General features: G+C 41.0%; 1 protein-coding gene and 1 long non-coding RNA gene across 7 annotated transcripts in view; one reads left to right on the forward strand and one right to left on the reverse strand.

Annotated features, from left to right (window-relative positions):
* Positions 1–3018: 3018 nt before the first annotated feature.
* meis2a (Meis homeobox 2a) overlaps positions 3019–13222 on the reverse strand; it is a 98586-nt gene continuing 88382 nt past the window's right edge. For 3 of the 6 annotated variants that reach the window (XM_008399801.2, XM_008399799.2, XM_008399800.2), the window contains 3 exons: positions 13033–13091; positions 11275–11385; positions 10015–10093 (listed from right to left, as the gene is read on the reverse strand). In XM_008399801.2, the coding sequence (XP_008398023.1) occupies positions 10035–10093; positions 11275–11385; positions 13033–13091 (229 nt within the window). In that variant the 3' untranslated portion in view covers positions 10015–10034. Of the gene's footprint in view, positions 4954–10014; positions 10094–11274; positions 11386–13032; positions 13092–13222 lie in introns of those variants that run through there. The other 3 variants (XM_008399802.2, XM_008399803.2, XM_008399805.2) reach the window with 2 other exon arrangements.
* The window catches only part of LOC108165837 (uncharacterized), an 86225-nt gene continuing 77963 nt past the window's right edge, over positions 4961–13222 (forward strand). The window contains exon 1 of the long non-coding RNA XR_001776152.1: positions 4961–7642. This is a non-coding gene — a long non-coding RNA (uncharacterized LOC108165837). The remainder of the gene's footprint in view (positions 7643–13222) is intronic.

Genomic DNA, 13222 nt, shown 5'->3' on the forward strand with positions numbered 1-13222 from the left:
ATAGAGAGAGAGAGATTTTATTTTAGTCTTCACTTAGATAAATGGGCCCATTCATTTTGTACTTTAGAATTTGTGTCCCTCCTTCCCAACTATTCATAAATTTGCTTAACCAAATTCCTTTGTCAGGTGTAAAGTCTGTATCATCTATTTGGTTATGTGACTGCCTGCCAGTTAACCACAACACTTGATTACCATGTAAAATTACCATGTAAAGTCGGGTGACCGTCTAGTGACCGTCTGTCGCTCATCTTTATAACTCGAGAACACTTCATGAGATGCTGAGGGAACACGCACAGCTGGGCTCTGGGAACCTGAACATAAAGTTGAGTGATGCTTTCAGGGACAGAAACGCATTGCCTACAGGAGGTCTCTGTTCTCCGCATTACGGCACACACACAAAACGATAGGAGGAAGGGAAATCAAAGGTTGAAGGACCTTATGTGAGAGGAAAATCATTTCCCTTGTTCGAACTGCAGGATTGGACCAAATACGCAGGAGAAGTCGTCGTTTTCTGCTGGTAGTTTGCAAATGTCACCTGCTGTGCTGTTGGAAGTTCATCTCAACCGCAACTCGCGATAGAATAAGGCAATAGCAATTCTGAAGTCTTCATTACACGGTCAAATTTGACGCTCAAAAGCAAGTTCTCAACCTGAGTAAAAAATAAGTGTTCTGATTTCTGCAGGCATTGAACTGTTCATGCAGTCAGAAAGTTATGGTATGTGGGGGTTAAATACCCCTAAAGTGTTGCTTGATTTGTTACCCTTAAACCTCTAACCCTCAGCCGGCTCTCTTCTAGGCCTTGATCCCTCCATGAGGAGACCACTGGGTCACCACGGGGTCGACAGGCAGCAATGGCTTCCTCTGTCAGGCCCCACTCCCTCCCCCTCTCACCCCATCTCACCCTTGTGGTGCAAAACAACTGTCCCCATGTGTCCAGTTAAACTCAACCCTATTGCCTGGCCATGGTACGCTCAGACATCAGTTCATGGCTCCTGTTGGACACAAAAACAGAGCTATTTTACACAGAGAGGAAGAAAAAAAAATCTCCATTGAACAAGAGCAGAATAAATGGAAAACAGCAGATTCAGTTCCTCTTAAGTTTCAAGCCTTCCTGTCATTGTTTTCCAAGATGACTGTGGCAACAAAGAGTAGCTAGGGTCAGCTCCTATAAATTAGACTGCACACATTAAATACGGCTTCTTTTTTTTTTTTTTAAACCTACTTCAAAGGCAAGTGCTGGCATCAAAGTCAGCTGACAAGATTTCCATGATGTCAATGCAAATATAGAAATAAATAGCTTCCATGTAATTATTTTTAAGAGCCAGATGTGTGTGTTTTTTTTGTGTTTTGTTTTCCTTTGCCCCCCTGACTCCTACCACTTTTAGATTCATTGTTCCTGTCACAACAATAAGAATAACTCTCTTAAGCACTTTCCAAGTAAGGTCGGTTTGGAGAGGCTGCTTCCTGGAGCATGAAAACACCCTGGATCTGGAGAAAGTTGATCTGAAGAAAGCATCCAGAGAGGGCAAAGCTTGGATGAACGAAGTTGTGTTCAAAATTGTTGTAGTGTCCCTAAAATAGAAAGTAAAGCTTAAATATTCCTATTATAGTTTTTTTTAATATCTCCATACATGCAAATTTATCAGGAACATGGTACGCTAATGTAAATCACATCACAAAGAGAAAAAATGTTGAAAGAAAAATGCTGTTTGTGCACTTTATAAACCCATAGATTTACTAAATATAAAGATTAAGCCTTTCTATGAATCACTGAGCCTCGTATTTAGTTGTATAACCACTATTTCACATCTGTTTCATGGACCACCTTCAGGCACCATGGAAAAGTTTTTCCAGCCCAGAACTACATTCCGCAGTTCCTCCGCATTTCTCGGTTCTGCATCAGAAGCGGCGTGTTTGATGTGACCTTACTGGTTCTTTGTTTTGTTAACGTTCTGGGATCGGGTTGGCTAATCCTGTCTGGAACCAAGATGCTGGTCGTCGTCTTTTTTTTTTTTTTTTAATCCTCCTTTGTGTATTTGAAGCCTTGAAGCCCACATTGCAGAAGCTTAAACTTTTTTGTAGAGGACAAAAAAAGAAGACAAAAAAAAAGTGGAAAAAAATCAGACAGAGAAATGCCGTCATTTGTGGTTTTAGGCTATGACTTGGATGGCCGCAGGCAAACACAGGCAGCGAGACAGGGGGGTGGTGGGGGGAGAGAAGAGAAGAGAAGAGATGGCCTATCACAGCCCTGGCTTGTACTTGCAGACGACAATGATAGATTCGACCAACAGGCGGCGCTGCAAATCGATAGAATCTTTGTTCAGCACACACGGTGCGGGCCAGCCATGCTTCTGGAGGCAATTATTCTCGAAGCAAAGTCTTACTGTGTTGTTTTTGCAATATTAATAATTCTGAAAAAAAAAAAAACACTATTCGGCATCTATAGCAGGGAGGAGTAGCCTCAAAATAATTTAATCCTCATTTCCCCCTTTTTTTAAATTTAGAAATTGTAAAACAAAAATGAACCTCCTGAAAATATTTATCTATTTCTCTCTCTTTTCCTTCAAGTTCACCACCACCTGGAAGTTGCAGTCAATCACTTTTATTTACCTTCATGTCAGAATTTCTTTTATTTTTTTATCATTTGATTTCCAACTAAAGTGGCTCGGTGGCAAGTTTGCTGTGCAATTTGCTCCCTTCATTTGCATTTGAAAGTTATTTATCATTTGAAGGGAACATTTGTGTGCCTGAATAAATTGCCGTGGCAAGATGGGCCTCCGCCACAATTTGTTTTTGTCATTTTAAGAGGAGCCATTCTATTGCAAGAAGAGCGCAGGAACAAAGTGAGAAAGTGATGTATTTTTATAACCATGTGCAAAAATAAATTTAACATGCAACAATATACCCCAACAATAAGTAACCAACCAAGCTGAGCTCTGTTAAAATGTAGGAGTGTGGAAGGGGGGGGAGGGTCAATTACGACTTTGTATGCAACAAAGTTAATAACACAAAAAAATCTAACAAAAATCCAAAAAATGAAATATTTATTACAGCATTTGTGACTGAACACCTTTTAAACATTACGTCACAGTCCTCATACAAGTATTTAATGTATTTCTGACAAAGCTTAAGGGAGACGGCATCTTATCATCTAGTGAGGAACACGTGCTGAAAAAGGAAGGAATTCATGGACATACAATATCAATGCCACAGCAGATCTGAAACTAGCAAAAACATTCTTTTTCAATTGAGGTAAACACATAGAATATCTAACATGAAACAATTAATAGACTGAACTCTGTACGAAGTTTGTTACAATATTCTCTCCGCTTTTTTTTTTCCTCCCAAAAGCATTGAGTTCATAATTTAAGTGTTGTTTTTTTTTTCTTTTTTTTCTATTTTTCCGCTTATGTTTTTTTGGTGCATCAACCATCAAATGCTTCTCCAGTGCCACAGAATCAACATCTGTGTCAGTTATTGTCCTTATGGCAAAATTGTGTCAATCCGGCACGTGAAGAAGCGCTGCAGAGTGTTGCTCTCAAGCTCCCTTCCAAAGGCTCTTAACCAATGAGAGTCCAGGGTACAAAAAAAAAAACAAAAAAAAAGTTGGAAAAAAAAATGTACAAAAACCAACACAATCCAGTGCTTGGGCAAGTCAAACAACGAACCTTTTTCTCCTTTAAAACCTACAGGGCAAACATTCATCCATGAACCAAAAGAAAAAAAAAAAAAGAGAGAGGGGCATGACAAATGTTCAAACTGAATCCTTTAGCAGCCTTTTCCCATCATGCCTTGTTCTTAGGGGAAGGGGTGGCAGGACCTGATTGCCCCTCTGTGGTTTGAAGCTTTGTTGAGATGTTCCATCTTCTTCTTGTTTTTTTTTTTCCTCTTTTTTTTTCCATGTTTAGTGTTGTGCTGCGAGAGAGTTTCTTCTCCAGGAAGGAGCACACACAGTGTGAAAGAGAGAAAAAGGTTAACCTTTAATTCTAAAACTAGCGCAACGTAAAACATGTGATCAACAAAACAAAACAAAAAAAAATGCACAAGTTTTAACTTATTTATCTATACTTTTTATACTACAGTAGTTATAACTCTTGGAGTCTTTCTGCTTCTTTCTCTTTTTCTTGTTTTTATTCAACTTCTGTGGGGTTGATATTATTCTCATTTTTGAAAGAGCGTGTCACATGAAAATATGTGTGTCATGGCATGTGCCAAAAAGAGTGTGTCTGTGTGTGTTTTCCGTCACGTGCGTCTGTCCGTTCATCGCACGTTTTTTTTTGTTGTTTTTTGCTTTTTTTGCTTTTTACTTTTTTATATGTCAAAACATTTCGCGTTTATCTTTACCAAAAGCCCAAGACTTTACAAAGTGTTCTTGTCAGCTTGGTCCTCCATCTTTTTTTTTTTTTTTTTTTTTTTTTTTTTTTTGGATGAAAGTAACAAAATTGACAATATTTTAAAAAAAAAAAAAGAATCACAGCTCGTCTGGAATTCTGCTTCTTTAGTGTCAAATTCTGGTCAAAAGGGTTCACTTTTATTCTTAAAAATAGTCTCAAAATAGGATTTATAGTGGGGCTGCTTTCTTCTTTTTCTCTCCTTTTTTTTTTTTTACTTATTTTTGGAAGTGTTTCTTGTCGTAGCTGCTGTTTTCGTCCCTTTACTATTGGGCGTGGATGTCCAGGCCATATCCTCCAGTACTGGGGTCAATGGGTGAGAGCAAAGGGGGTCTCTGTGCAGACATGGTCATTCCTGGGTGCAACGAGGGTCCTCCGCGCATCAGCATGGTGTGGGGAGGGTGGGGATGATCGGTAAGGTACGCATGGCGAGGTGGTGGTCTGGGTCTGAGCTGCGACGGGTGAGAAGGCATCTGATGAGGGTTGGAGTAGGTGGGTGGGCCCATGCTCATGCCCATAGGACTGCTCTGAGGTACGTACTCCCCTGGCATGACTGGCAGACCTGAGGGAAACACAGAGGGAGAGAAATGTATTCATGGAGTCAATAAAACTGCAGCTTTGACACGCTCCTTCTCCATTAACAGGCCTTAATTCAATTTAACCTCAACTTTGCCAACAGAGAGCTTAGCAGACTTTATGACATTGCGTGTGCGACTACAGAGCTTTTAGCCTCCGCATGTAAAGAGAGACATTATTGCGCCGGGCTATTTTAGTCCATGGTGAGTGGTTTACAATGCCCAATAGCGTTGTGGTCTGGTCTCAGGTTGGAAAGCGATCCTCAGTCATCCACAGACAGCGGCGGTCCTGGAGGATGTGAGGAAAGCCGAGCAGGGGTATTGATGTGGAGAAGTGCTAATACTTTTTACTAGTGGAACAGTCAATTCCCTGGCTGAATTTAGTAGCAATTTCCTCCGGGGACACGTCTCTGCGAGTACATATTTACTCTGAAATCCCTTAAAGAAGACGCTAAATAATTCAGGGCTCAGGAAGTTGTATCAGCGAAACCGTGAACGTCAGGCCTCGTTTTGTCTGTTGAAATGGTGAGTTTTTAGGCCAACGATTCCTTGGAGAAGTGTTCATACCACTTGAACCTTTTTTTCTAGATTCATATTTTTATTCTGATTGTTTGCCTGAGGTCAATGCAAAATAAGCCCGGGGTTGTGGTTGTGGAATTAAAATGACACCATTTGCACTATTCCCATGATGTAAAATCGCAGCGGCAGCATTATGGTGTGGGGAAGCTGTCAATAGAAAAAGAGTTCAAGAAAAACCCGCTAGAGACTGTAAAAGACTCAAGATTTTTGGTGTTCTTTCAATAACAGCTTTCTATTAAGGGAAGTTTTGTGGATTGCAAAATTTTTTGGATCCGCTTAACAGACGTCTAAGATCTCTGCAGCTTCTCCACAGTTACCATGTAGGCTGCCTTGTTTTGGTCATTTTCAATCGCTCTTCATTTTTTGTCGCGTGATCCTCTAATGTTATCGAACAAATCTCTAAATGTGTTTACAGAAAATCCGTTTTTATCCTGACACTAAATGGTGGATTTCATTTAAGAGTATCCAAGCAAATGAGATTTAATACAAATGTTAAGCCACAATTTTCATCATGAAAAAAAAAAGAAAGAAACGAAGAAAATCATGCGTTCCTCCGTCACTCCACAGCCGTGCGCTACTTTGAGTTGGCATGCGTTCAAAAAGGCCATTGAAGTTTGTGGGTGTAATACAAAAAGATTGAAGGGGCGTGAATACTTTTGCAACGTGCCGTGGAGGTGTGGAGTGCGGGCTTGGAAGAACAGCAAGAGCAGGAAGTGGCAGCGAGACAAAGTAACAAAGATAAAAAAGGAAGCAGGCAGAGAATGAAAGGGAGAAGGAGGTGGATATGGTGATGTCCCCTAAGATGGTCTCCACTTCATATGTGTGGAGACCTCAGCATGCTGGCATCTCTCTCGCTGTGACAGCACCCAGGACACAGAGCTGGCTCAGCAGAGCCGCTGTTTGGCTTTTCATCCGACTGTTTGTTGTAATCAGAAAGAAAAGAGGAAGATGTGCTGGAGGGGGTGCGGGGGGGTGGTTGCATCTCCTGGAGTCTGGGACTGTATAGAGTGTGAGAGCGCTGATGGTCCGGAGGACAAGAACCTGCGGGGAGAGGCGGGCGAGCGGGAGGCCTCTGTGAAGCCAGGGGGCCTTTTTGGGGTGGGACTGGGTCTGGGCTGGCCCTGCTTTGTAATGTGAACCCCAGGGGGAATGAAGCCGTAATAGGAGAGGAGAGGTCACTGTAAGGTCACCGGGCATGCTTTGCTCCCTGCATTCCTCCACCTTGGTACACTACAATTAAGAAGTGACACTGGAAGGCCCCCAGTGGAGGCAGGAAGAGGAGAGGGCCCCGACCGACTGATAGCCGGTCTCATCGGTTGAAACCTGTGCCATCTATCGTTTTAAAATCTCACTACTTGGGTCGTAAAATAAATAAAACATTCAGGGTGGGAGGGCATGATGGGTGCCCCCGGCCTCCATATAACCCAGAGCAGCTCCTGTTAAAAGGCCCAGCAGATGTTTTTTGACACTGTAAACTGGTAATCTCTTCTCTTGTAAGCTGCTGTCATTTCATTAAGTAGATCCGAAAGCCCCCTCCTCTACCCCCCCTGTTTATTAACAAGAGTGGTAAAACCATCTGAAGACAATAACTGAGGAACAGACTGAGCCCCTGTCCTGCCATCTCTGCATGCCTGCCTCCTGAATAGGCTTTGCATTTCTGTTATGGCACAGTAGTCCTGCTCAATGGCTGGCCATAATTAAGTACCAAATATACCATATTGTGTGGCTGTGTAATCAAATCAAGAGAGGGTAATATTCCTCTGTATTAAGCTATTAATGTAATTGTTCATGAAGCATAAAATATGTTACGTAATTAAATCGTCTCAAAATTATATAGACGTATATTAAGAATTAGTCAACCTGAGCAAATGTTGTCTCTGTGTGACTGTTTTAGGGAACATTGCTTCCTGATTTTTTATTTTTTTTCTTTACAGGCGCCATTAGCGGAGACAGGAGGGGATGAGACCGAACGTCGTTCTGAAGACAGAAAGAAAGCCGGCACCGGAGGGGTGAAATGATCTCTGTCGGAAGAATTGCTGCTGTGACCCTTTGGAAAATCCAGTCTGCATTTACATATAAAGGATTCTTTTAATCAAGGTAAGTGTTATTATATTGTGCCCCATTGAGCAAGGGAGTTTGGGTGTTAAATAAAATCTGCTCTGCCGTGCTTCCTTTAGGATGTGATAAGTCTTGATTTTTCAAATGCCAGCACCGCAGCAGTATGGCATTTATGGTGGTGGGGGGGGGGGGGGGCAAAAAAAGTATTAAATACGTTAAGGTTATCTGTAATGGAGATGGGTAAACGCAAGTATTCCCAATGCAATTTAAAATCAAAACAAATAGTCATTAATCAAGCTGTATGTATTAAAATGCAATGCCAAAAGAAAAATTATTTGAATGAAGGAAAAAAAAGAAAAAACTTTGACGAAACCCAAGAGGTCATCTGAAATTGTCAATATTCAGAAAGCAATTATCCCTATTGATGCTAGTTAATACCAGATTCATTAATGCCACCCTAAACGGGTCTCTTATTACTGAGATATCATATAAGAAGCATGGGTAAAAACAACAGAGCTCTCTCAAGACCTTTCAAGCTTTATTACTTCTTATTACATGCTTAACAGATATCTCTCTAAACTTTTTAATGTTCCAGTGAACAGGATTTTAGCCAGAATCGATAAAAGGAAAAAACATTTCAAAATAAGCCGGGTATGGCCAGATTCTCTCCTTAAGATTTCCATCAGAGGACCATCACAGCCTCGGCACATGCTCACAACATCTGACTCCACTGATGAAGAAAAAGCATGTTTGAAGCTCAGGAGACGTTTGTTGTAGAAAACCAGTGTAGTACTGGGAAGATACAGTCTGGTCAGATGATGTCGACAGTGAACTCTTATGATGTTATCGTGAATCCCAAGTTTGGAGGAATCGTAGTGGATATTATCTCAAAAATATGGTGTAAGATTGCCTTTCGGCAGATCGGCTTGACAGATAGGAATCTGAAGATGAAAAAGTGGATCTTTCAGCAAGACTGCGATCCCAAACATGCAGCCAAGAAAACTCTCAAGTGGTTTTAGAGAAAGAAAATGAAGCTCCTAAAATGACCCAGTAGTTAATTCGACTTGAATCTGATTGAAAGAACTGTAGAACCAGAACGCATAGAAGGGATCCCCAGAATCTCCAAGACTGGGCGGAAGAATGGGTCAGCATCACATCTGAGTAACGCATGCAGCTAGTTCCTGCATGCAGAAAACTTGCTGTCGCGAATTTCTCATGCCCAAAAAATGGCCTTTCTATTCTGCATTTAACACATTTTAGTAAGCATGTTCTATACTTTTCCTTGTGCCATTCCGCTTTATAACACACCCTTTATAGACTGTTTTGTTTTGTTTCCTTTTATGTGTGGATTAATTGGGTTGTAACTGACATCTGGTTTGAATTAAATCTCTATGGACCCACTAGAAAAAAAAACATTTACTGAGAAAAACATTGGCATGTTCAATACTTATTTTCCCAACTGTAGCTGTGTCGGGTGTGTGCAACCAGTCGCACAGACAGCCTGTTTCTGTATGCGTGTGCTACAGATCTCCCTTCTTTTGGATACAGAATGGATTCTTGTATGAATAACCATTTGAATTTATCTCAGTGTCTTGTGTCTTAGAGTCCCAGGTCAGGCTTGTCACTGCTGGCCCCTACAGTGCCCCCGTGAAATTGTCTCCCTCCAGTAAAAAATAATCAAAACACACAGCGCCCCCCCCCGCGCGCCCCTCTCACATGCTCATTCCTACCAATACGCATCTCAAAGCAAATCCCCATTGAAGGATCGACCATGTCACCCACAGCCCGTATATCTAGCTCAGGGACCATAATGTACTGCCGTGTTCCCGTCTTTGCATATAAGATAATTTGGGCATCAATCCTTCCCCAGACAGATTTATGTCACTCGGAGGACAGTTTCACTTCTCCTTCTTTATCGCTTCACTGGAGCCTGCTTAATTTCCCCCTGTCAGCCCCTTCCCCAGGAGATGTTATTTTTTCCCTAAATGTCCAACATTTGCATTGGCTGTCCACGACGAGGAGAGCGATGGCGCTATTGTGATAAATAAATTTGTGGATGCCATGCCAGGTTGTTCCCCCCCGCCTCCCTTTTATTTATCCTGTTGTTGTCCCCTGTTGTCTGGCGTCTACAAGTCGGGGTCTTCGCCATCCCAGGACAACTCCCACTTTTTTTCCACAAGTCTCCAATTCATCCTCTGCCCTCCCACTTCGACACTCAAAGCATGTCGCTAAAACATTTAGCCGAGAACTGTTGCTGGGGATGAAAACTTGCCGTTAAAAAAAAGACAACGTGCTGGTCAGCTGGAAAGGAATTCTGAGGAACATCTGACCCTGACTCGCACCCCCCCACCCCTGACAAAACAGTAAAACATGTAACAAAGAAATTCCCAGTACTTACTTCCCCCTTTTTCTTTGCGTTACAAGATGGAGGTTACATGTAGTGCCATTGCCCATCCATGCCCATATTCATCCCCATTCCACTCATAGGCCCTAGAGAGAAGAGATAAATGCCAGAAACAAAGGGATCAGCAGGAGTTTGAATCACAGAAAGACTGAAGAAGACCCATTGATAGATGGGAAGAAGTCGGTTAGCTTAAGATGGAAATGATGAAGCAGAGGTGGAAGAGTGCGAGAGTGCTGACAGTGCCTTGAAAAAGAATTCATTGTGCATTTATTTTCACATTGATATTACAACCCTGGATGTATTTTTAGGGGTATTTTTAACAATAGACCAACACAAAGTTTTTAAATTTCTTTACAAATAAATATCTAAAATGTGCTTCATACAACTGTATTTGGGTATCTTTTGATGCAATTACAGCTACAAGTCTTATAGGAAATGTTTTAAAATACTTTATATGTCTAAAGACTGAAATATCTGCTTGTCTTTGACAAATAGTCCCATCCATCTTCAAATCAACACGTTTTGCTGTTTCTATTAAAGAAAAACATTTTCTTGGTAACAATTTTACCACTTGAATTATGGATCTTTATAACTCCTAAAACCAACTCCATCATGATAATTGTTAATTAACACAGTATGATGCTGCCACCACCACCACCATGTTTTACAATGGTACTGGTGTGTTTATGGTGATGTACAGTGTTAATTTCTATTTAAGAAGTTAGGGGAATTCTGGAGACAACGCTGCCAATGGGTTTTAGTCAGTTGAATCAGAGTGACTACGAGACACACCGCACCTTTCAGATATAATTTGTATAAAATGTCAAAAATCACATATCACTTTCCTTCCACATCACACTTATGCACTATTCTGTGTTGATCACATAAAACTTGAATGAAAATGCAACATATCAATGTAAAAAAAACAAAAAAACATTTATTGTTTTGATGATGATGATACTTTTTAAAGGCACTGTGCATGTTGCTTTGCATCTTAGATTTAACTGTGGTTACTTCCAAGGATGTTTTTTTTCTCATGCAAGGAAGTGGACTTGTAAAAAGAATAAACGTTGTCATTGTGGTTAATGTGGTTAGTTGTGAGGACTTTTCCTAGACTGACTTGACTACATCTCAGTGAGTCACATCAGTGAGCTTCAGCTTCGCAAAACAGCCAAGAGTGAAACTAATGGTCGGTAAAGCAGGGGTGTTGGAAGGAGAGATAAAAAAAAAAATGAATAAAAAAAAAGACATATGATGATGCATTTACCAGCTGGTCGGATTCCCATGTGTTGCTGACCATCCAGCACGAAGCTGCCCATTGGCTGGCCCTCTGGACTGTACGCTGCTCCTTGGCTCACTGAAGGATCAAGAAGAAAACCTGATTGTAGTCAAAACGTGGACATGAAAAAAGGGAGTGGGGGCCGGGGGGGGGGGAGAAGAAAAGAGAACACACCAGACAATCAGCAATTGTCTCAGCTCCAGCCCAAACATACTGTAAGACATTATGCTCGCGTTTGTGGACTGCATTGACTGACGCGTGGCATGCAAACACGCATACAGTGGGTCCTTATGCATGCAAGCACACACACACTTGTTCGTACATGCTGTCAGTGTCACTGAAAACCATGCGCAGGGAAGATACATTGTTCTAAAAGCGAGAGGAGAGGACGTGCAGTTTGACAGGATGAGAGGAGTTGTTGCTGTGAGGGACAAAATAAGCCATGTGCTTTTTATAGCATGTGCTTCTTTTCTAACAAACAAGAGATGCAATTCCACTGAACTTGTTTGACCTGTAAGGATGTGTCATTATCCCCTGGTGTGAATGATTTATCTGAGCCCACAGAGCTCAGCAGTAATCGTCAGTTAGCTCAGTTGTGTCTGGATTTGGTTATGATTGGCTGCATCCTCTAAGTCCCTTGGTGAAAGTATTCAGACTCCTTCAACTTTTTTCCTATTTTGTCTCATTGAAACAGCAAACATTCATTTATTTTATTGGAAATTTTAAGTGATAGACCAACACAAAGCAGCACATCATTTTGAAGTTAAAGGAAAATAATACATTGCTTTCAAAACGATTCACTAATAAAGATCTAGAATTAATTTCACCCCCCGCCCCCTCCAAGACAATAACTTGTTTAGCCGCCATTCATTGCTGTCAATTCAAGATGCAAGTCTTTAAAGGTTTATCACTACCAGATTTGCTGGTTTACTGAGTGAATTTTTTCAACCAACTTCTCTTTCCAAAATAGCTGAAACTGAGTCAAACTGGTCTTTGACTGGGCCATTCTCACACAAGTAGCTCGTGCTGCTTATTCTCTTTGTTAGGCCCAGTCTTAAATATTTGTTGAATTTTCAGGTATTGTGTATGGTTTGTGGCATTAATATTTAAAGAAATGTAACAATGCATATGTATAGATGTCACATGTGTCTGTATTGGCATTTTTTTTTTAACTCAAGCTCTTCTTTCTCCTACTAAAACGTTACGCTTTCACAGTTAAGAGGATTTCTTAATGCTTAAATACATAATTCCGAAGAGTGGTTGCAGAGGAAGTGGAACATAAAACTAGTGCAGAAAGTGAGAGTATGTAAACCTACTTAACCCCAGGCAAAATAAATAAAGAAAAAACAAGCCTAAATCAAATCAAAACAGACTATAAAAGGGAGATAACTCGTAAGCTGCTGCTAGCGTCTCCGGCTCTCCTCCTGTGTCCAATTAGTAATTCGCAGAGAATGCTAATATAACCCTCTATCCACTAAGACTGGGAAATGTCCAATTAGAGTAGATCAGCAAATGGCTTGCAACATTTTAGAGCGTCACATTGAAAAGAAGGGAAAAGAGAATGAACAGAGTGAACGGAAATTTTTTTTTTTTTAAAGAGTTAATAGGTGAAGGGGTGCAATGTTGAAAAATCTGGGTTCAAGGCGTGATTTTTTTTTGAACGTGTTCATGTAGGGGAAACAAGGGTTAAGAACACTTTCGTGCAGATTGGCTGGATTGTTCTGCTTTTTTTTTTTTTTTCTTTACCTGCTCGATTTGACTGGTCGATCATGGGTTGTACTATTCTTCTTCTGGCGTTAATAAACCTGGCAGAAAGAGGGAGAAGAAGGGTATGGGGGACAAAGAGAAGAAATAAACATTAAATCAACCCCTCTTTCACACTCAGGAAGATTCATCACAGGCCTCCACAAAGACAAACAGTTTTGCATGACTTAAT

The sequence above is a fragment of the Poecilia reticulata genome, linkage group LG22 (genome assembly GCF_000633615.1).
Source record: "Poecilia reticulata strain Guanapo linkage group LG22, Guppy_female_1.0+MT, whole genome shotgun sequence".
Classification (NCBI taxonomy): Eukaryota; Metazoa; Chordata; class Actinopteri; order Cyprinodontiformes; family Poeciliidae; genus Poecilia; species Poecilia reticulata.